Source organism: Diaphorina citri, unplaced genomic scaffold, assembly GCF_000475195.1.
Source record: "Diaphorina citri unplaced genomic scaffold, Diaci psyllid genome assembly version 1.1 scaffold300, whole genome shotgun sequence".
Lineage (NCBI taxonomy): Eukaryota > Metazoa > Arthropoda > Insecta > Hemiptera > Psyllidae > Diaphorina > Diaphorina citri.
Window position 1 is genome coordinate 127193 of NW_007377735.1, and position 23939 is coordinate 151131.

At 37.0% G+C, this 23939-nt stretch overlaps 2 protein-coding genes across 2 annotated transcripts in view; both read right to left on the minus strand.

Annotated features, from left to right (window-relative positions):
• LOC103507248 (acetyl-CoA carboxylase 1-like) overlaps positions 1 to 11992 on the minus strand; it is a 46308-nt gene extending 34316 nt beyond the window's left edge. The window contains 17 exon segments of the mRNA XM_026822161.1: positions 255 to 354; positions 854 to 1056; positions 1483 to 1532; positions 1687 to 1835; positions 2200 to 2265; positions 2692 to 2928; positions 4227 to 4407; positions 4913 to 5067; positions 5611 to 5905; positions 6274 to 6596; positions 7056 to 7294; positions 7681 to 7850; positions 8309 to 8391; positions 9865 to 9968; positions 10925 to 11087; positions 11138 to 11260; positions 11885 to 11992. Coding sequence (XP_026677962.1) covers positions 255 to 354; positions 854 to 1056; positions 1483 to 1532; positions 1687 to 1835; positions 2200 to 2265; positions 2692 to 2928; positions 4227 to 4407; positions 4913 to 5067; positions 5611 to 5905; positions 6274 to 6596; positions 7056 to 7294; positions 7681 to 7850; positions 8309 to 8391; positions 9865 to 9968; positions 10925 to 11087; positions 11138 to 11260; positions 11885 to 11992 — 2749 coding nt within the window.
• Position 11993: 1 nt separating this feature from the next.
• On the minus strand, positions 11994 to 18894 carry LOC113466608 (acetyl-CoA carboxylase 2-like). Its single transcript, XM_026822162.1, has 6 exons — positions 18887 to 18894; positions 17959 to 18073; positions 15867 to 15996; positions 13059 to 13261; positions 12172 to 12330; positions 11994 to 11999 (listed from the first exon to the last, which is right to left on the minus strand). Exons 1-6 carry the CDS (start codon positions 18892 to 18894, stop codon positions 11994 to 11996), a joined length of 621 nt encoding a protein of 206 aa, XP_026677963.1.
• Positions 18895 to 23939: the final 5045 nt, after the last annotated feature.

The following is a 23939-nucleotide window of genomic DNA, read 5'->3' on the forward strand; positions in this document are numbered from 1 at the left end:
GTAATTTTCAACAGTTTGGAGTGAGAGTATACGAGTATAATTCGTTTAAACTGAAGCGGAGTTGATAATACTATTTCCACGCCTTTTTTAGCTCTAGTTTAAAAGCAATCCTAATTCAGTTGTGTAAACTTAATCTTTAGTGTAAAGTAAAGTGTTTATTTTGTGTAAAGTTCAGTTCGATTACCTAAGTTGTGTAAAGTGTTTACTTGATTTATGTAAGATTTTATATGCTTACTTGAATTGTGTAGTGTTACTTACGTTATTTTCGCCTGGCAGTCTCTTCTGTTCAACGAGTTGATCTTCTACCAGGACTAACTCTACGAAGTTGAGGACCTGAGCAGGCTTCACGATACCCTCTGAAAAAATAAGACCATAACGATTAGAAGCTTTTAAAAAAGAAGGAACTTTAGACGAAAAAGACCAGAGCAAATTCCATTTTAACACACCACCATTACCATATTCCAGAAAGTATCTTACAAATGTAATACATAACTACGGAAAAGAAGAAATTTGAATGAATTGGATCACAATTTTTTTTCCTTCTTCCTCGTGTTTAGACGGGGTCAGCGTTTTCTCAATCACTTTAATAACATACTACATAATGTTTACAGCAGAAGACCTTGTTTGATTATAAAAAAGGCATATAGGTACTGTAACATTACAGCCAGTTTGACAAGACACACTTCTGTACAGCTACAAATCCAAATGAAACTGACCAACTAACTGGAATGTTACTGGACGCCAGTTGCGTTTATTCATGGCTGGTAGTCAACTGGCCTCACACCCGACGCGACCTTGTAAGTTGACCCCATTCAGTCATTAATGTCTATAGATTCGTAGATTTCCCACTTACCTGTCTGTAAAGATTCGTGAACTCTTCCGAAGATTCGACTTTTCGGATACCCTTGCCACCACCTCCTTCGGAAGCTTTGATCATCACTGGGAACCCAATCTTCTGCGCCGATATCAGACCTTCTTCGGCTGTATTGACACAACCTTTTTTGTACAGTTCGGAACTGATTTTGATCTTCTTACCCGAGTATTGAGCGGTCAATTCTGAAAGCAAGACAGAATCAAATTTAGAGAGGAGAAAAATCGTGTGTGTACACTTTCGTTCTTTGTTGTTGTTGTTGTATCGGCTTTAGTTATAGCCAAAAGGTGATGACAAAATGGAGAAAATATCCCTTCTAGCAGCCATTCACCAAGGTGATGGTCTCTTTCTTTGTCGCCCACGGCTATTTACCTAACCTCTGGGACTACCAGCGACCAGACCTCATGAAGTAAAAAGAACGCTTTCATTACATTCTCATTCTTAAGTGTCCAAAGGTCCACGTACACTTAAACGGGTGATTTTTTTTTCTGACTTGTGACAAGGTTCTTTTCCGCCCAACCATCTTTTCCATTAATTTAATCATTTTCTTCAAGAAAATCTTTGGAAGTTCTCCCTAGTTTAACTGAGCTGCGCAAAATCCTTCTACTCACCACTTCCAGACCAGGGCAGCGTGGGGATTTCGGCTGTCTGCGCCACAATACTGGATGCGATTTACGTGGTCCAGGGTATTAGAGCCCTGGATTTGACCTCTGGAAGAAGAAGAATATTATTATAACTGGTTTAAGCCAAATAATAACCAAAAAAAGAGTAACATTGGTTTAGCTAAAAAGAAACTATCTTAACTATTAGTTTACCCAAGAAGGAGAAAAGGATAGGATGCGATTTTGTCTCCTAGCGCCCACATGGCTTTCTCCGGGGGTCCGATGAAGGCGATGTTGTTCTTGTGCAACAGCTCGGGCAGTTTTGGATTTTCAGAGGCGTGACCCCAACCAGCCCAGACGGCCTGTAAAAAAAAAGGCGACATACCAAATCGATTTTAAACCAAATTCATCAATAGGAGAAAAAAAAACATTTACGGGTGGATTTCACCAATATTTCAGTCCTTAGAAAGCCTGTTACGCTAATAGCCTCCTAAATTCCATTTGATTTGTATAGGCTTAACAGGTCTGTTAGGGACTAAAAATAGCTTGGTGAAAACCACCCTAACTGTTTGTCCCCAGACCTAGCGCTTACCCTCCCAGCGAAACTAGGCTGGCTTTGGACTTAAACTTTCCCTTGTAGGAAGGAAAGAAGAGTTACTTTCCCTTATACGAAGGAAAGTAATGTAATCGTCTGAAATTTTCGACTGTCAATATTTTAACCCTTACCTGCACTTGCAATCGCACTGCAATGTCTACAATGAGCTCTACATTGGCTAAACAGTGAATACCATTCTAGTATACACATACGTAGTCATGATAGTTACCTACTACTGCTAAAGTGTGAGTTAGTAAATGGCTAGAAGTTTGAATGACTATAGGTACGTGCGTACTAGGGTACTGCGGTTATGAGCGTGCACAACGTATTATAGGAATCAAATTCGTCTTATTAGCAACAGTAAGCAAAGACACGACAACAAACAAGTTATATTGTTATCCGATGATGACACACATGTTATAAACAAATAATGCTGGTGCATGGGGACTGATGAGCAAGGCAAAGCAGTGAGAAAATTCAACCGAGAAACTAGTTATGTCAAACGAGGAATTTGTGGTCTTTAGCCAACTCCTTCTATGAAAATAAATAAGACCTTGTTTAGACTACGGGAGTAAAGGGACTTTTCAGTCTCATTCTGGCAGGATAAACAAGGTATATTCTACCTTGGCGGGGTCCATGATAACCGTGGGCACAAAGTTGAGGAAGATATGATTGCAATCCGTTCTACGGGCCAGGGGATGACTGAACGCAACTTCTAACTCATCCATAGCTTCGAGTAAGACTCGCTCTCCTTCGTTCTGCAGATATTCGAACGAGGCTTCCTTGGTGATTAGATCTTGATGGCGAATAATGGATCGAATGAAGAAACGGAAGTCGGACACTTCGCGACCCTTGGCAACCTGGGAATAGAATAGAAAAACTATTAAAGAAATCCTTCTAACTTCTCAATCTAAACTTTTTACCAACTGATAGGCCCATTATTTCTTACCGTTTATATTATTAATGGATACTTGTATTGTCTTCACCCGACTCGAGTTTCGCCTACTTTTTAGGCTTCTTCATGGGAACTGCCTACTGGGTTGTTGTTTCTGATAGTGACAGTGAGGGTGAATGGGGTGGACAGACACTTAATAATATAAACGGTAAGAAATAATGTTAATACATAGGATGTCTAATATAAACCTAACAAATGATAGACCCATCTTCAAACCCCAACAAACTTTCCTCCACCTCCTTCTCCTGCCCCTGATGCACATGCTTCCTGCCCGATAGATGGCAACTGAAAACCAGACTCTCAGCTAAGCCATTACGTTGGAAAAGGCCCTTATTCCACTTTTAACACCTTATTTTTAAATAGAGTTACCATTATTGTAGACAGCGTAGCGTAGGACTGAAAGAAAAAGGAAGGGGGGGGGATAGAATGTTCAGTTCAAAGTACAGTAGAACCTCGAGTATTTCAACCTCCATTATTTCAACTCTCTATTATTTCAACCCCAAAATCAGTTCAAAATAGGGTATTTATTAACCATTTTGTTCTTTTGTGCCTAAATTTTGCCCCCTTTTCCATTGTTTTATACGGAATTTCAATCTAGTTCAAAATAGGGTATTTATTAACCATTTTGTTCTTTTGTGCCTAAATTTTGCCCCCTTTTCCATTGTTTTATACGGAATTTCAATCATTTCAACTTTCGATTATTTCGACTAGGTACTCTTGGTCCCAATTAGTTGAAATAATAGAGGTTCTACTGTAATGCAATAGATAGAACATCGAATCAACTGTAATAAAATTGAATGGATATGGACATAGTTCAAGAGAAACAGAATCAAATTGAAGGGTCCCTTAAACCTAGCAGTGAGTAACACGTAATTTCTTTCATTGATAGCAGTGAGTAACACGTAATTTCTTGGTACTCTTGGTCCCAATTAGTTGAAATAATCGAGGTTCTACTGTAATGCAATAGATAGAACATCGAATCAACTGTAATAAAATTGAATGGATATGGACATGGTTCAAGAGAATCAGAATCAAATTGAAGGGTCCCTTAAACCTAGCAGTGAGTAACACGTAATTTCTTTCATTGATAGCAGTGAGTAACACGTAATTTCTTTCATTGATAGATAGTAGATACTCGGTAGAGATAAGGGTTTCTGTGTAATATAATTTGCCTCAATCTCCGTAGAAGAAATTCCTTCCTACCTTTGCCTTTCCCAGGTACAGGTACATTTTTCGGTTGGAAGTAGGGAGAGCTTCCAGGTCGTAGGTCTTCATTCTGTTCAGCTCTAATTGGAATGCCATGCCAGGTTCAAGGTGACGGTAAATTCTATCCTCTACGAAGTTATCACAGTTGCGGTAGGTAAACAGTTTGGGGAATTGACGTCTGGAAATAGAAAGTAAAAATAGAGAATGAAAAATCCTAGAAAAAAAAAGCTGAGCACGTTGCCCTCTGGAAAGATGTTAGACGAAGTTTTTTATTTATGAAAATAAATCTGTTAGGACAAAGTTCGGCCAAGGCTGGAATGAAAAGCTGACTGAATGGAAAGATAGGAATTACCCAGAAAAAAAAGGAAAATAGTTCTATAAGAGGAAAATAATTTATGTGTAGACTCGAAGACTTTTGGCTTAGGAGGTTGGTGATTCTTTTGAAACTGTAACATAAGGGATTTTAAAAAAAGCACAGCCTCGGGTTCGATTCTCGCCCGGGGCTGATTTTATCCTGAACGGATAATGTTCGTTCTCGGAACGGCTGCCTTTCTCCTATCCTATCTTCCTTAGCTCTTCGATTTCGGGATGATAAGATCTTGGCAGTTACAGTTCCTTCTATCAAACCTCTTGAAAAAAGATTTTTTTTTTATTAACAGTAGTGCTTTTCAAAGTTGACTCACTTGTTCAGGGCCAGGTAGGTAATTCTTCGGATGGACCTCTGCTTGAGTTCATCCTTGTGTTTGGCACAGAGATCACCAAACATACGACTCAACTTTTCATCCTCCATGTCTCCTTGATCTTTGATAGCAATGCACAGAATGTGGATGGGCTCGATCTGGAAAAGATAATTGAAAGTAAGTAAGAGATAATTAAATGGCATGATAGGACCTTTCTTAGCTTTAGCCAACAGTATAATAAGTTAATAAGTAAAGAAAGGAATTTTAATTGTGTATCAAGTTATAGTTAAAAGGAGATGCTTATACAATAACAGCTCAAAAAAATATTATTTCTCAAAGTTAATCTTCCCTTGATGGCTTAGGTCATGTTCTCGCCATGTAAAAGGCATTCTCAATTGTGTTAAGCATATTTAAATGCTTGTCACAAATATCGTTCCGCAGTTAATACACCTAGATAAATCTTGTGACTTGATTGGGACTCGAACCACCAACCTTCAGATCCGAAGTCCAACGCGTTAACCACTACACCACTTAGGTTGGTAACACGTAACAGTATAATAAATAAGTAATAATATTCCTTACTGAATTATCTTCTATTTCTGCTTTAAATGGGCATTGAGTATTTCAGTACCTCAGCTGTCCTTTCTAAAGGAGAGTGGGCATATCACTAACGGAGATAGCTACCAGCCTCACACTCTTACCTGAAGTTGAACAGCAGGTTCTTCTCTCGTATCCACAGACAAGCTCACATTGATGGAAGTGCTATTGCGGGACTCACTGCCACTCTCCACAGCCTCCATGATCTTAGTAGGCACCTGAGCAGGCGAAGCAAAGTCTTCCAGAAGGTCCAGAATTTCGTCGAAGTAGTTTTCGAATTGGGTAAACGACTCGAATGCGGCCATGCACCCGGTTCTCTGGTAGGTGTGAATGATGGGCGCGGCTTTCTCGGCCATCATTTCTTCGCCTGGTACGTTTACCTTGTCGTTCAGCTTTTGTCTGCGAACGGAAATGTCGAAACGGTTAGTAAGTAATGAAATTAATGGAGTTTCACCATCAGCTTCGAGCAGTTTAAGACGAGTTTAATTTGTATTGCCATCTAAAACCAGAGTAACCAGACACATCTGGGTTTAGAGTTTTAGACTACATATTGATTTGTGGATTAATCAAATAAATCAACCAGTCAATCAAACAATTGATCAAAAAAGCAACTTGACTTCTACCTTTATTGCTTGCTGTTATATGTTATCTACATATTCTGGTATGTAGTCCCACACCCACAATAAAAATTATACCGTACTACATAGGATGTCTAATATAAACCTAACCAATAATTCACTCCTGTCATCTGAAACAAAACCTCTTACCTGTTCGGATGTGATGAGGGCAACAAGAACTGGAAGTGCACCAGCGGAATCTCTCCAGACAACTCCAAATGTTGCACCGTAGTCAAATCATACGACATATACACACGACGGACATACACCTCCAAAGCTGCATTGCACACAGCACGGTTGGTGTGGTAGAAAAAGTCATGCAGAATGTCGAAGATGGAGGTTTCGGATTGGATGAGCTTCTGGAGGTTTTCCGGATGGAAATCGTGCCCGTACATATCGACAGCGGAGAGGAAAATGGACTCCATCTGATTGTGGCGCAACTCGTAGGCAGGCTGGTGAGCTGCGATCAGAACCTGGAGAGAAACAGGTTGGAAGTTATTGAAATTGATGCTGCCAATATATGACAGAAACAATCGATTGAACCTCTTTTGTAAAAATAGTACCTAATAATAATGATAGTAGTGCTCATTTATAAAAGCCCCTATACTCCAGCAGTAGGCTACTACTATTACTGTGGTCAAAGTCTAAAGTTATAGTGAGGGAAAAATTCCATACCTCGCCTCGGCTGGGATTGAACCCGTAGTGATCAAGACGCTCGCCTGGTAATCAGGAGGGCGTGGATTCGATCCCAGCCGAGGCATGAAAATTTATCCTAATTTATTTGAGAATTCGACAACATAATATTGGAGCTCTAAGGGTTAGGTGGTAGAGAACGCCTCCAGCGTTGACCTCACCTAGTGGTTACCTTCCACTCAAGAGTCTATTATTATTATTACACCCAATCGAAACTAGACCCCGGTTGTTTTACTCACTTGTCTAGCTCTGAGGGCAACCCGGGAATGTTCACTGCGGTTCAGCGAGGTCAATTCATTCAGCGTAGTAGCCAGCTCATCAGTAAGTCCTGGTTCATTCGACCAGAGATGGTCAATCAGCATGGTGACTAACATGTTCTTCTTGGAGACCTGCCCGTGAGAGAAGATGGTAGCGGTCACAGCTGCCATGTCATCCTTGTATTTCTCTCGCAGGGCGGTCACACATTTGTCGTAGTGGCCTGAAACGGATAGAGTCGAAAATTTGACTTGGACGTAAAAATAATGACGCCTCTAAATCTCTAAGAAATTAACCTTATACCTTTAATTGAGCCTCTAATTAAGTAGAGATGTGTAAAGACTGAGTGAGTTATAAAAAAAGAACTACTCTTTTCAGTGGACAGCTCACCCAAAGAGTCAGATCCTAAAACATGTAACTCACTCTTTAGGTACATTTTATCGAAGAGGGTAAGTTTGTGAAGTTCCATATCAACAATGTAGGTATGGTAATTTTATCTATTTTACTTACTTTGCAGTGAAGTAGATAAAGTTACTATCCCTACACTGTCATTGTTACACTTTAGGTACAAGGAGTTAGGATTTGGCTCGTGAAACCGCGATTACGTACCTTGTTGGAATTGACTCTCGACTTCGTAGTATTGTCTGAGCAGTTCATGAACAGCGGACTTCATTCTGCCTCGAATTCCATTCCTGTATCTCTGCACCAGTTGAACAATGCCTTGGGTTTGCAGGAAGAAGTTATCCCGATCTGCTCTCTTTTGGAGCGTAGCTGCATGACTAGAAAACAGGAAGAATTCCCGGGATCAAGTTAGAATACTTGGGATCAAATTGGACACTCAGAATCAAATGGCAATACTTCGGATTAAGATAGAATACTTCCCTTGGTGTTGGGGAGTTTGGAAATTTCAGAGAAAAAAAAAAAATCATCAAAAATGTTCTCATTTTGTTAGAATATCTTTTTTAGGAAGTTAAAACATCATGAGGAAACGTTCCAGGGCTAAAAATCAAAACGTTTTCAGAGACAAGTTTTCGGTTAGGTAAACTGCTAAAGGTGGAATATTTTCCAAGACAAGTTCTTAGGCTGAATATGAATATTTTTTTAACAGGTGGTTCAAGACGGCAGAGTGCTTTATAACTCTTTTAAAGTTCAAGGCTTTAGATTCAAATTTATAGGGGGATTTGGAGGGTCGATCGCGGATTGACACATCTTTCACAAAGTGAGTTCCCTGACTTACCTATCGATCACACTTGCAATCTGTTGACTAGGAAATTGAGCAAGGACAGAGGTGATGTTCCTTTCATACAAATAACCAAATTCCTGGAGAACAAAGGTAATTAATTAATTAAATTAATAATGTTGTTGTTTTTACTAATAAAGGAATCGACCAGTAGGTCATTTTCCTATAAAATAATGATGTGACACTGTTTACATTTGTACAATAACGTAATAATATTTGACTATGTGTATAATAAGTTAAAAACATTGTACCCTTGGGAATAAATAACTGAATTAAGATGACTTAAGTAGTTTCTTAACATAAGTAGTAACTTAACATACAAGTATTACTGAGAAGTCCCTTACGGGCAGTTGTAGGCACTAACTCAAGGTAGAATAGTTAAGTGCTTAGACTCTCCATTACTGTCAATATAAATCACGAGTAGAGCAATAAACACACAAGGGAAAAAACATCAAAGTACTCGTGTTAAGCATTAATGCCCATCATAGATGTCACTATGCCACCAACCTTCAAATCAGCAGGCTAACCAATACTGAGGTTGGTTTCGCCAGGCCAAGTTCCGGCCTGAGCACGCCAGTGTGTATATTACACGAAACATTTCGAGCCATTTTTACCCCTATCATAACTCCGGTGATTTTCGACGTAATAGGAGTATACGTTCTGAGAGGTAGGCTGTCTAAATAGACTAGGTGGTCCCATTGACTTGAAATAATTTATTTTATTTTTAACAATAAGAATAGAATAGAATAGAATAGAATATACCTTGTTTATACTACCAGCATAGGACTGAAAAGTCCCTTTACTCTCGCAGTCTAAACAAGGTCTTATATATTTGATTGGTAATAACATAGATCAAATACAAAATCTCGCAGATTAGTACTAATATTAGTAGTTATCAGGCTGAGAGATTTTAAATAGGGAGGATACTAGCCTGAAATTTCTCTTGCTAGAGAAATAGCAAAGGTTGAGGGGGAAGGACATCCAATCGTAAAAATTTTGTTGCCAAAAACAAATGTCAGCCAAAACAAGCACCCTATCTAGGGCTGATTGAGAGGCTGACGAAAAAGGCCGACCCCGTCTGAATACGGGAAAAGGCGAGGAAGAAGAAGAATAATATGTAGTAGATACTTACTCTCTGGCCTGCTCTCTGTTTTCTCCCCAAGAGAAGCAATGTACAACATAAAGTAAACCTTATAGAATAAACATAAAATAAACCTTATAGAGTTATAGAATAATATAAAATAAACATTTATACCTATACCTAGGTATGTTTCATTGCCAATTTCACCACCAGGTAATTGTATTCTTCAAATTAAATTGACGCCAAGGCCAACGTAAACCTTTACCCCGGAGAAAGGGAGAGTACTTAAAAGCATGTGTTATATTCCAACCACTTGACCCCCAAAATAAATCTTGAAATCAACAATTTATTGATTTATTTCCTGGAAAGTCTTTTTTGGTCAGCAGTTTCAATCTTGTTTATTGAATGGGCCATTTCGTCTAGTTTATTGGGCATGGTTTCTACAATAATTATTTGACTTGAAATAACTCACCTGCAGTTCCAACAGAGGTAGACTAGGATCACGTAGGGAACTCATGAACTTTTCAATAACTTCACGCAGGCGAGGTAAGTGGTAAGGTTCTGGGAGACAATAACCTGAAACACAATCATAAATGTACCATTAGAATTAATAATCTCTGTGGCCGAGTGGGCATCACACTATGCTTGCACATCAGAGGTCCCAAGTTCGATTCTCAGTGGGGTCGAAGTTTTTTCTGCTGTGTTTCGAGTTTGGGGTGCAGTCAGCCTCGAGAGGACTCATATACAACGCTCAATTTCCTAACTTCACATGGACTCGAACCACCAACCTCCAAATTCAAAGTCGAAATTCCAACCGTAATGGTTGTTACTTCGTTCAGGTTCTTTTGTACGGCTGGTGTATAGCTGTTAAGAAAGATATCTTTTCTTTATTCTGCCATCACCATTCGGCTACAGCTGAAGCCGCTACAACAACAAAAACATTCTTATTGCCACCTACCTGCAAGGATATTGTCCAGCATCTGTCTATAGTGATTGTGAATGTTGTTCAGCTTCTCTCCCATGGCGGGGGTGAGAATAAAAGTAAAGGACTATTCGGGGAAAATAAATAGTTCCCCGAGTAGAACGATTTGAGGGTAAGTCACCAGAATGGAGTTACTACACCAGACTAGATCATTCAATGCAGTTTATTAATTTCGATGTCTTGAGTGGAATTCGAACCCGCGACCTCCAAATTACCAAGGTAGAGCGCAAATATAACCGATAAGCAATCAAGGGAGGTAATGTTTTATTCATGGACGATACGGTAAGTCACCAGAATGGAGTTACTACACCAGACTAGATCATTCAATGCAGTTTATTAATTTCGATGTCTTGGGTGGAATTTGAACCCGCGACCTCCAAATTACCAAGGTAGAGCGCAAATATAACCGATAAGCAATCAAGGGAGGTAATGTTTTATTCATGGACGATACTCAATCATTTGATGCAGTAATCTAATACAAATGATTGTGATTATTCAAATCATGAAGTTAGACTATGAAGTATAGCCAAAGATATTTCAGTTTTCCTACCTTCATCGGGATTTTCACTGGTGATTCTAGCGGCAATAACGTGACCCCAGGGGGAGGGTTTGTGTCTGGGCTCGTCAAAATCTATCAGATTGTCACCCCATGGGGATTCTCCATAGAGAACTCGAATGTCTTTGATGTGATGCAGCTGCAGACCCATGGCGATCTGAGGAAAGAAATTGGGAGATACAAATAGAAAATATTCTACTTTATAACTTTCAAAAGCATGTTAGGTATACAGATCAAATGGGAGAAATCTATCAGATTGTCACCCCATGGGGATTCTCCATAGAGGACTCGAATGTCTTTGATGTGATGCAGCTGCAGACCCATAGCAATCTGAGGAAAGAAATTGGGAGATACAAATAGAAAATATTCTACTTTATAACTTTCAAAAGCATGTTAGGTATACAGATCAAATGGGAAAAGAGGGTGTTTTCAGCTGCTAGGTATAACAAGTAAAATATACAGATCAATTTTTTTTTTTTATTTTTTTTTTAACACACACTGACATATGAATATGTACGTTAGGAAATCCAATATTCCGTAAATAAAACGATAGATCTTAACATGGTACATAAGATTTAGTTCTGTACAGTGTACATCACTGATATAATTTTCAAAGCTCAGAAATTTTGATGCTAACTTACTATAAAAAAAAAAAAAAATCCTGCCATTAAAAGCTTTGGAAAAAGGAAGGAAACGACTGTTCGAACTCAAAGAAAACTCATTATCTAGGAATGGTAGGTTGTCTATTTTTATTAATACTGGCATTGTCTTCCGTTTTTGTGATGCAACTTCTAATTCGTAGATTTTCCCTATACCAATAGACTAATATTTCCTTATTACTTGTGGTCAAATATGAAATGAGAATAATTTTGTAACCCTCTCTGGGGTTCAAAGCTCCCTACTGGTTACATTGGAGAGTACCTCAATGACCTTCACTTCGCTACCTAGACTTACCTTATTGATAACTTTTGTTCCTTTGAAACGTCTAACGAATTCTTCGGGTGTTCCAACAGTGAAATCTTTGTCAAATAGTCTTTGGTGAATGACGGTCCCTTGGGACATACTAGGCCTGAAACAAGGAGAATAACCATAAACGTTAAAGACATTGGCGTCATAAAATTGACAATAATTCACAAGTTTAATGCTCCATATAATCAAGACAATCCTTCAAGTTAGCAATTAGTTTTACGCTAAACTTTACTTAACCACTAATTAAAACTACTTTAAAGTCATTAACGTACATGGTTGTTGATAAAGTGACGACGTTGGATGGAACAATCTCTGCCGAACAAGGAGATGGCATTCCCGTACTGATCCGCCAATAGTTGGACTTCCAAATGCCGAGCGCAGCGGGCTAGCTTCATGATGAAAATGGGAGACCCGGGAACCTCCGATTGTACCTAGAACAGCGAATCGATAGAATAGAATATATCATGTTTATCCTGCTGGAATGAGACTAAAAATTACCAGTAATCTAAACAAGGTCTCATGTATTTTATGGCTTTAATAACTGTTGATAAATAATTACGTCCTCCAAGATTCATCTTCATATATTGAACTTGAGGTAATCTTTGAAGTCAGATTCAAATTTGATGTAGAGGTCAAAAGTATCTTTTCAAGAGAGCTTCACAAAATAATCTTCGTTCAAACTGGACCTCGTCGGAGTAGCGTGAGGCTGAGAATGGTAAATATCATAATCAAACGAAGAATAAGGTCTGGTTGTTTCTAGAAATACCAGATTCTATAACATACGTAATTATGTAAGTACACTAGAAGTCGTACTGGTGTATAGTCTAGCTTGTACTTATATGAAAATTGAATTATGAGAAGTTGCTCAAAGATATTATTAAAATTATTTTATGGGTTTAATACTTCATCATGTTTAGAGCAGAAGACCTTGTTTGATTATAAAAAAAAGGCATATACTGTAACATTACAGCCAGTTTGACAAGACACACTTCTGTACAGCTACAAATCCAAATGAAACTGACCAACTAACTGGAATGTTACTGGACGCCAGTTGCGTTTATTCATGGCTGGTAGTCAACTGGCCTCACACCCGACGCGACCTTGTAAGTTGACCCCATTCAGTCATTAATGTCTATAGATTCGTAGATTTCCCACTTACCTGTCTGTAAAGATTCGTGAACTCTTCCGAAGATTCGACCTTTCGGATACCCTTGCCACCACCTCCTTCGGAAGCTTTGATCATCACTGGGAAACCAATCTTCTGCGCCGATATCAGACCTTCTTCGGCTGTATTGACACAACCTTTCTTGTACAGCTCGGAACTGATTTTGATCTTCTTACCCGAGTATTGAGCGGTCAATTCTGAAAGCAATACAGAATCAAATTTAGAGAGGAGAAAAATCGTGTGTGTACACTTTCGTACTTTGTTGTTGTTGTATCGGCTTTAGTTATAGCCAAAAGGTGATGACAAAATGGAGAAAATACCACTTCTAGCAGCCATACACCAGGGTGATGGTCTCTTTCTTTGTCGCCCGCGGCTGTTTACCTAACCTCTGGGACTACCAGCGACGAGACCTCATGAAGTAAAACTCATTAATTAAAGAACGCTTTCATTACATTCCTAAGCAGGGTGTCCAAAGGTCCACGTACACTTAAACGGGTGATTTTTTTTCTGACTTTAAGTGACAGGGTTCTTTTCCGCCCAACCATTTTTTCCATTAATTTAATCATTTTCTTCAAGAAAATCTTTGGAAGTTCTCCCTAGTTTAACCGAGCTGCGCAAAATCCTTCTACTCACCACTTCCAGACCAGGGCAGCGTGGGGATTTCGGCTGTCTGCGCCACAATACTGGATGCGATTTTGAATACGAAAAAGAATCCAAGAAACCCAAGTTTTACGTATATTACTTCTAATAATTTACTATGAAAAGTATACAAGTGTAATCGCTGGGGTTTCCAGTATTAGTTATCAGTTTGGTGCGGATAATTCTGTACGAAATACGAGAGCCACAAAAACTACGCAAGATGATTTAAGTAAAATCTGAATAGGTACGAAAAAGAATCCAAGAATCCCAAGTTTTACGTATATTACTTCTAATAGTTTACTATGAAAAGTATACAAGTGTAATGGCTGGGGTTTCCAGTATTAGTTATCAGTTTGGTGCGGATAATTCTGTACGAAATACGAGAGCCACAAAAACTACGCAAGATGATTTAAAGAACTTGAACTACACAATATGAATGGTTCCTCTAAATACACAAAAATTCAAAGAAATTTTAGAGAGGAAAAAAAAAACATATATTATACTCGTACGAGTATTTGTCTTCAGCTATTTACTATCAACTACATAGACAATTGTTAGTGACGATGACATCGTTCAATGTACTATATGCATATGTAGCAACATAAATAAACAGTGAATACCATTCTAGTATACACATACGTAGTCATGATAGTTACCTACTACTGCTAAAGTGTGAGTTAGTAAATGGCTAGAAGTTTGAATGACTATAGGTACGTGCGTACTAGGGTACTGCGGTTATGAGCGTGCACAACGTATTATAGGAATCAAATTCGTCTTATTAGCAACAGTAAGCAAAGACACGACAACAAACAAGTTATATTGTTATCCGATGATGACACACATGTTATAAACAAATAATGCTGGTGCATGGGGACTGATGAGCAAGGCAAAGCAGTGAGAAAATTCAACCGAGAAACTAGTTATGTCAAACGAGGAATTTGTGGTCTTTAGCCAACTCCTTCGAATGTCTAGGACGCGTTTCGATCTTGTAGATTTCATCAGCTAGACTAGACTCTTAGATGATGCCTGGCTAAACAATTCCGAAGTGTTATTCACCTATTATTGTCTGGTTGCTAACAATGCTAACTCTCTTCAGAGAAGTATACAATTATCACGAGATCTTTTTAGATCCATTATGCCATATACCTCTGTATTCTTCTGCATTACATAAAAGAGACAAACGTGGTGAATTATGTAAATTTCAGTATCAAATGATTATGTTAAACACTACTTGTCATTATCTCTCGAGAGAATAAAGGACGACAAATGTGTTCTTAATTACTTCATAGATGTCAACAGAATAATTCAATTAACAATTTCAATTGGTATCTGATTTTGAAAAACTCTAGATCCCCAATGGATGGTAATAAAATCAATTTGATAGCTCTGAAATCGATTTCACGAGAGTAGACATAAAAAGAACGACGGTTATTTTCAAAGTTTGAGCTCACATTAGCATACTACAGATTAGTAGGGCAAGGATGAATACTATGAAGGCGTAAACTAGCTGATGGCGATTCAACTTTATCTATGAAGAGACTACAAGTTCAAGTTTTAAATACAGGTAAAATTCACTACAAATATTTCTTGTGAATTTTAAATTTGCACTTTTTTAAAGTAGGTAGAAGTTGGACGGGTCAGGTATACGGGTCTAATGTTAGAATCTCAAGCAAGGCTAAGCAAGCAAAAAAAGTTGAGGCAACAATTAGCGATACAATTCCAAGTACAAAATACGTTAAAATAGTGAACAAACTTCTTCAAGCCTAAAAATAGACTGTACCATAAGTTAGGTGTTGACTATGGGTAAGTACATTCTCAAATTTGAGAAGAAGAGCAGAGATTTTATTTGGCTGTTTATTAAATTCTAGCCTATCACTTTTCATCTCAAATCTGAGATAGCACTTACAGTCAAGACCTCGTTTATGATAAAAATTATCAATACTATTGACAATACATACTCTAAAAATATTGATGGCGCAATCCCATAAAGCCGATGCGGGGCGAGCCACGCCGCAGGCGAAAATTTCGGTCTACAATATTCAGAATGGAAATCTAATCTTCAGCTCTGGACGAGAACTTTTTCAAGTGTGAACCATGATTAGAGAGATGCGGCTCGCGAGCCACGTTATGGCCTCTTTCCCCCTTCTGACGGCGTTTCCTCACCTTTCAAATCCTCTGGCGTTACCATGACAACGAATCTGACTGCCCGTTCATTCTTGAACATCTCATAGGACCATCTCCTCACAGATCTCATACACTTGACAGCAGCAATACCATTGTTTGCAATTAAAACCTGCAACCAGAAGATGAAGTTTGTGCAAGTCACCGTTTCCAAATGAGAGGTTTTATGCAAAAATGACTAGTAGTGCAGATTGAGAAAATAGGACGATAAGTCGTTTTTTTTGCATAAAACAGCTACTTGTGTTCTGTAACCTGTTCTTCTGCATAGAACGTGTTAAGTTGATGTTGCGTCTTTTCACGAAGCTGTAGTGCAGATTGAGAAAATAGGACGATAAGTCGTTTTTTTGCATAAAACAGCTACTTGTGTTCTGTAACCTGTTCTTCTGCATAGAACGTGTTAAGTTGATGTTGCGTCTTTTCACGAAGCTATACGTTTTTTTTTATTATTATTTTAGTGAACGCAAACCATTAAGTTTTACACGAAAAGAAAAACTTGAAACCTCATTTATCTCAAAACTTGATTTTTGCATTATTATTATTTTAGTGAACGCAAACCATTAAGTTTTACACGAAAAGAAAAACTTGAAACCTCATTTATCTCAAAACTTGATTTTTGCAAGTCGTTTTCTATAAAAAGCCCTCAATTCTACAGATTTTCACACATGGTCACATGTCTCTAACCAAGTTTGCACTCGTGTTATCAACATTAAGTCTTCTTTTTTTACTACCGTTCAGCTTTATTGATTGCCAGACACACGGACCACACTTTAAAGCCTTGAATTTGTCATTGTTAATGCTAAGTGCTACTTAAAGCTCTAGAAGACTGAGTGATACAAGATAGATCGTGTGTCCTTCCAACTAATGAATCAGAGGTTCGATGATTTGTCTACACTTTTTTTCCTACTCAAAATCAAATTTTGGACAAAGAATAATGATTTTTTTTTTTTTTTTTTGCGAGTTGCAAAATAAGTGATTGGTATCAAAGACTTCTGTCAATTCCAATTGCATACAAGAAAGAGATACAATATTTCTGAACTGGTGATCTATTGGGAGCCTTTACCAATCTTCGAGTACCATGCGTTGAAAACTCTCATCAAACTTCCGTAAATAGCTCACATTATCGATGGATAATTATTAATTAAATTATAATATAATTTATACTTCAAAGTGTTAATTTACCGATAATAATGGACGATAAAAAATGAAGTCTATTATTGGTTGAAACGTGTAATAAAATTAATGCTAAAAAAATAATTATGATGGGAAAATGTTTGAGGTCTTGTAAACTTTATGGGTACAAAATTCCTGATAAAACCTCTTGATAATCTTTAATAGTAAATATCTGCTTGAAACGCATCTAATTAGTATGCAATTTCTTATTTTATAATTAATATGCGCTTCGATTTTTAGTTATTATACAAAATAATTAAAAATGTGCGTTTTTATCAGTAGACAATAATTATTCATTAGACATGCTTCTCTATCTTTGAGTTTAACAAACATGTTCTAGGTTCTAAAATGTGAAGGTCAAATTTCAAGAGCACCTATGTTTACACAGAAGTATCCAATCTTTGAGTTTAACAAACATGTTCTAGGTTCTAAAATGTGAAGGTCAAATTTCAAGAGCACCTATGTTTACACAGAAGTATCCAAATCCTATAGAAATATCTCGATGCACACATATCTAGCATATTAGAAGAAGAAATAATATATGTAGAATGTAGATAGGTATATGTGGATTATGCAATTTGAAGTATTGATAATATGGAACCTGGTTTTAAAACTAGAAAGAATTGCTCCAAGCCAAAGGAGATAATTACTACCTATATCTCAAAGAAAACTCATTATCTAGGAATGGTAGGTTGTCTATTTTTAATACTGGCATTGTCTTCCGTTTTTGTGATGCAACTTCTAATTCGTACATTTTCCCTATACCTATAGACTAATATTTCCTTATTACTTGTGGTCAAATATGAAATGAGAATAATTTTTTAACCCTCTCTGGGGTTCAAAGCTCCCTACTGGTTACATTGGAGAGTACCTCAATGACCTTCACTTCGCTACCTAGACTTACCTTATTGATAACTTTTGTTCCTTTGAAACGTCTAACGAATTCTTCGGGTGTTCCAACAGTGAAATCTTTGTCAAATAGTCTTTGGTGAATGACGGTCCCTTGGGACATACTAGGCCTGAAACAAGGAGAATAACCATAAACGTTAGAGACATTGGCGTCATAAAATTGACAATAATTCACAAGTTTAATGCTCCATATAATCAAGACATTCCTCCAAGTTAGCAATTAGTTTTACGCTAAACTTTACTTAACCACTAATTAAAACTACTTTAAAGTCATTAACGTACATGGTTGTTGATAAAAGAACAAAAATAGACAGTCAGCTCTAGTGTACCTTTTTCTGGACTTAATAGTTCCTAAGTTCACAGAAACATACAGTTCAAATCCAAGGAATACTCTGAAATTTCAACCAAGAAAAGAAAAGCCATCAAATAGAATACTTCTAAACCTTGTTTATCCTGCTCGAATAGGATTTAAAAGTCTTTTGTGCCACAGAGGTCAAGTGAAGTATCATGAGGAAAGTTTACACCAATGGAAATGCTCTGTAAACATATGTTAAACTTGACAAGTTATGTTAAGTGTATGCAACACAAGAGCAAAAACATATATTATACTCGTACGAGTATTTGTCTTCAGCTATTTACTATCAACTACATAGACAATTGTTAGTGACGATGACATCGTTCAATGTACTATATGCATATGTAGCAAGATGATTTAAAGAACTTGAACTACACAATATGAATGGTTCCTCTAAATACACAAAAATTCAAAGAAATTTTAGAGAGGAAAAATACATATATTATATTTGTCTTCAGCTATTTACTATCAACTACATAGACAATTGTTAGTGACGATGACATCGTTCAATGTACTATATGCATATGTAGCAACATAAACAGTGAATACCATTCTAGTATACACATACGTAGTCATGATAGTTACCTACTACTGCTAAAGTGTGAGTTAATAAATGGCTAGAAGTTTGAATGACTATAGGTACGTGCGTACTAGGGTACTGCGGTTATGAGCGTGCACAACGTATTATAGAAATCAAATTCGTCTTATTAGCAACAGTAAGCAAAGACACGACGACAAACAAGTTATATTGTTATCCGATGATGACACACATGTTATAAACAAATAATGCTGGTGCATGGGGGCTGATGAGCAAGGCAAAGCAGTGAGAAAATTCAACCGAGAAACTAGTTATGTCAAACGAGGAATTTGTGGTCTTTAGCCAACTCCTTCGAATGTCTAGGACGCGTTTCGATCTTGTAGATTTCATCAGCTAGACTAGACTCTTAGATGATGCCTGGCTAAACAATTCCGAAGTGTTATTCACCTATTATTGTCTGGTTGCTAACAATGCTAACTCTCTTCAGAGAAGTATACAATTATCACGAGATCTTTTTAGATCCATTATGACATATACCTCTGTATTCTTCTGCATTACATAAAGAGACAAACGTGGTGAATTATGTAAATTTCAGCATCAAATGATTATGTTAAACACTACTTGTCATTATCTCTCGAGAGAATAAAGGACGACAAATGTGTTCTTAATTACTTCATAGATGTCAACAGAATAATTCAATTAACAATTTCAATTGGTATCTGATTTTGAAAAACTCTAGATCCCCAATAGATGGTAATAAAATCAATTTGATAGCTCTGAAATCGATTTCACAAGAGTAGACATAAAAAGAACGACGGTTATTTTCAAAGTTTGAGCTCACATTAGCATACTATAGATTAGTAGGGCAAGGATGAATACTATGAAGGCGTAAACTAGCTGATGGCGATTCAACTTTATCTATGAAGAGACTACAAGTTCAAGTTTTAAACACAGGTAAAATCCACTACAAATATTTCTTGTGAATTTTAAATTTGCACTTTTTTAAAGTAGGTGGAAGTTGGACGGGTCGGGTACTCGGGTCTAATGTTAGAATCTCAAGCAAGGCTAAGCAAGCAAAAAAGTTGAAGCAACAATTAGCGATACTCCAAGTACAAAATACCTACGTTAAAATAGTGAACAAACTTCTTCAAGCCTAAAAATAGACTGTACCATAAGTTAGGTGTTGACTATGGGTAAGTACATTCTCAAATTTGAGAAGAAGAGCAGAGATTTTATTTGGCTGTTTATTAAATTCTAGCCTATCACTTTTCATCTCAAATCTGAGATAGCACTTACAGTCAAGACCTCGTTTATGATAAAAATAGACAGTCGGAACAAAAATAGACAGTCAGCTCTAGTGTACCTTTTTCTGGACTTTATAGTTCCTAAGTTCACAGAAACATACAGTTGAAATCCAAGGAATACTCTGAAATTTCAACCAAGAAAAGAAAAGTCATCAAATAGAATACTTCTAAACCTTGTTTATCCTGCTCGAATAGGACTGAAAAATCCCTTTACCTGAGTAGACTAAACAGGGTCTTTTGTGCCACAAAGGTCACGTGAACTTGTGAAGCATCATGAGGAAAGTTTACACCAATGGAAATGCTCTGTAAACATATGTTAAACTTGACAAGTTATGTTAAGTGTATGCAACACAAGAGCAACAGGTGTTCACAGAAGGGCCTTTTAGTCTTGTCTTATTATGCCTCCAAGATAATTATGATATTTATTCCATTTAAGCAAATCCTGAACATGATGACCCCACTACATGCAGTCCAAATATTAAAACTCGATGGTAATGACAAGATAAAGTGTTTATGACAAGGTAATGACAAGATATCTTGTACCTAGTGTTCTTATCTTGAAGGAAAAATGACATTGCCTAGATCCCTACCAGTACAATGAAGACTTGACACTTGTCTTATAAAATATAGGTTCTACTTCTTTCATGTCTTTTTTCGAAACATATCATGCCTTTGGTCTTTCATTCTTCAGTTTATTAAATTACTGATATAACATGTGTATTGTCATTATTCGTGTACTCAAAATGTGGATGACATCATTATGTCAGGATGGAGTACATCGTAAGTTGTTTACATTGTCATAATATTACCAATACATTTATGACTTCAACTTGAAGATGGACAACAGTTGTAGTGACCACAACCTTTAACTACTTTCTATGGCAGTGGTTCCCAACCTTTTTTAGACAAATACCCCTTTTTAAGCTCAAATTTAGCCATTACCCCCCCCCCTAAAAAGGTAAAGCATAGAAATAGCTTTAGATAGGGAAAGAACAAGTACATATTGAAATTGTACCATGTACCCAGTTGGTCAGTAGGTTTATTATTTTTTTTTTTTAATTTATGTATTAAATTTAACATATTTTTAATAAGTAGAACAAAAGCACATAGTGCACATCTCAGAGGTTTTACATCGAGGTTTTCAGGGTCCGTTCACATCGTCACATAAATTTCCTTCATCCCATCTTTTTTCTTCTATATCTTTTGTATTTTTTTTTTTTTTTTTTTTTTTTTTTTTTCTTTAGGGCTTTGTTTTTTTTACCCCCCGAAAAAGGTTTTTTTACCCCCTAAAATGTAGCGCTTAGTTCTTTTTACCCCTCGAAAAAGTATATTTTACCCCTCGGGGGGTAAATACCCCCAGGTTGGGAACCAATGTTCTATGGGTTAACAAACTTGTTTTATTTGTTGTTTAACTAGACCTTTTTAAATATTTTCATATTCTTGGCTGATGGTCTATTGTTAAAATTGTATTTTGATTATATGTAACTTTATCAAATATAGAGACCATTTAACACTGTTGGTGTAACAGACTCCCTGCTCTCTGGTCCTAGTTGGTAGTGAAAATAAGGTGTTTAAATTCTACTCGTAGATTAATCTTTTTTTTGAAATGAAGGGAAAGTAACTAACATATAAATGGAAATTCACAAAGTTACAGAGTCCTCCATCAATATGATTATTCTATTGACAATATTGAAATTTGGGACGATCTCGTTTATCTAATCAATTCAAGACGAGAAGATGCATGGACAATTTGAGCACATAAATAAACAAGTGTAAGTCATAGGAAAGACATTAAAGGTCAACTCTGACAAGACCGTCATGGAAACCTTAGCAACAAAGTTCAAACTGATTCGAAGAAAATGTGCGATAAGAAAGGAAGACACAAACTGCTATAGATGCATTCACGTGCAGTTTCTCCCTGCAGTCCTACATATCAACATCATTGCCATTTTCCAGGACACCCAAGAGCCCAAGACTTGTATGCTCTTTGTTTATAGGACTAAATAGAATGGGTAATCGGAAATGACCGATGAAAGTACAAAGAAATTAGAGAAATAACACCCTTATCAGAACACTTGAGCATTGTCCGTAATATAGGTTTTGGGTTTAGTTTGTCCTGAATTTTCAAAATAACTTAATTACTCTGAAAAACAACTGCATGAACAATGGACATAAACTTGATAAATAATACAAGACCTATTAATTAATGACTATTGCAAGGCCCAAGGTAATGTAGTGATATGAGACCTAGGTCCCTAGGATAATAAGTATGGAACAGGAAAACAGGAAACAAAAATAAAGCGATCAAAAACGTGGAAAATGATATTCTCTTCTGAAGTCTATCTTGTTTCTGGGTAAGTGAAAATAACCGGTTCCCCTATCAAGTAAAAATTGTCATGATACCTATAAGGAAATTTAAGCAAAACTGTGCATACTTGATTGATTTTTCTACTTGATCTAATAAACCTACAGGTAGTTAAGTTGGGTAATTAAAATATTTGCATCAATAAGGGTACATAGGGTACCTATTTGCAGTGTAAATAAAGTAATTGCTTTAAAACACATTCAACAGTTTTAATATGCACGCTTTTTACTTATGTAAAAAATTTCATCAACATTCAAGACTTATCATCGGGGCACATTGATTTCACAAATTTTACAGGGACCTACTCTCGTTAGGTGGCTTCGAAACGGACCTTGTCAGATGAAATCGAGACCATAATAAGGATAAAAATATCCTTTGCCTGAACATATTTTCAATCACTAGATTTTACTAGAATGTCATAGATTCTTTAGATTTCTAGCATTAGAAGCAGAATGGTGAAATCAAAATTACCCCAGACATTTTACTTTCTTTTAAATAGAAAAGTCATGATAAAGCCACAATGCCGACATCTGTAATAAAACACCTGTCAAATCTTTCAAATTCTATCCTAGGAATTTTCAGATAGATAAATACCTAATTAATAATTATACCTAATTATTAGTTTAATTGGAGGGAGAATGACGGAATCCTATTACCAAGACATTTATTTAACTATTTTCCTTTTAATTATTTTATTTTACGCGTTCCGCCATGATTCAGCGAAGAAACTCAAAACGGTTCATCCTGTCTGAGTTGAGTGACGTTAACAACAATGCTAACGCGGAAGACCGGATCCGAAGTCCGGAATCGGTCGCAAGGTCGGAATCGGTGACCGAATCGATTCCCAGTATCCACATCCATCATATCATCGAAGATCCGGATGATGAAGATGATGATAATGGACTGGTCATGGATTTAGAAGTGGAAGCATTGACATCAAATGTGAACAATGTCCCTCATGATGAAACTTACACGTATGACTACATGGATTTGCCGCCCACTCAAGTGGAGATCAATCAATGGAAGAATGTTAAGTCGTTACGCCCCGGCATGAGGTAAGAGGAGGCAGATTATCCATGTACTAATTTGTACCTACTATTTGTTGTTGTTTTTACAAAGTTCATATTGTTGATGTTACATGTTGCTGTCGGCTTTTGAAGTAGGCTTTTTATCAGACTTCCCCAATTATCCATGTACTAATTTCTTGTACCTACTATTTGTTGTTGTTTTTACAAAGTTCATATTGTTGATGTTACATGTTGCTGTCGGCTTTTGAAGTAGGCTTTTTATCATCCAAACATGACTTGATCTTTTGAAATATTTCCTCTGGCTTGGTGTCAAAAAGAGAACACATGTATTTAACACCTCGTACCTCTAGTACAGATTATGCGTTCAGTACCTATTTCCTATCTGA

Coding starts and splice junctions, on each gene's coding strand:
- LOC113466608 (XM_026822162.1), bottom strand. Junction 15,997..17,958: donor GAACAAAAGTTATCAATAAG/GTAAGTCTAGGT, acceptor TTCTGGTTGCAG/GTTTTAATTGCAAACAATGG. Junction 12,331..13,058: donor TCACGAATCTTTACAGACAG/GTAAGTGGGAAA, acceptor TCGCTGTTCTAG/GTACAATCGGAGGTTCCCGG.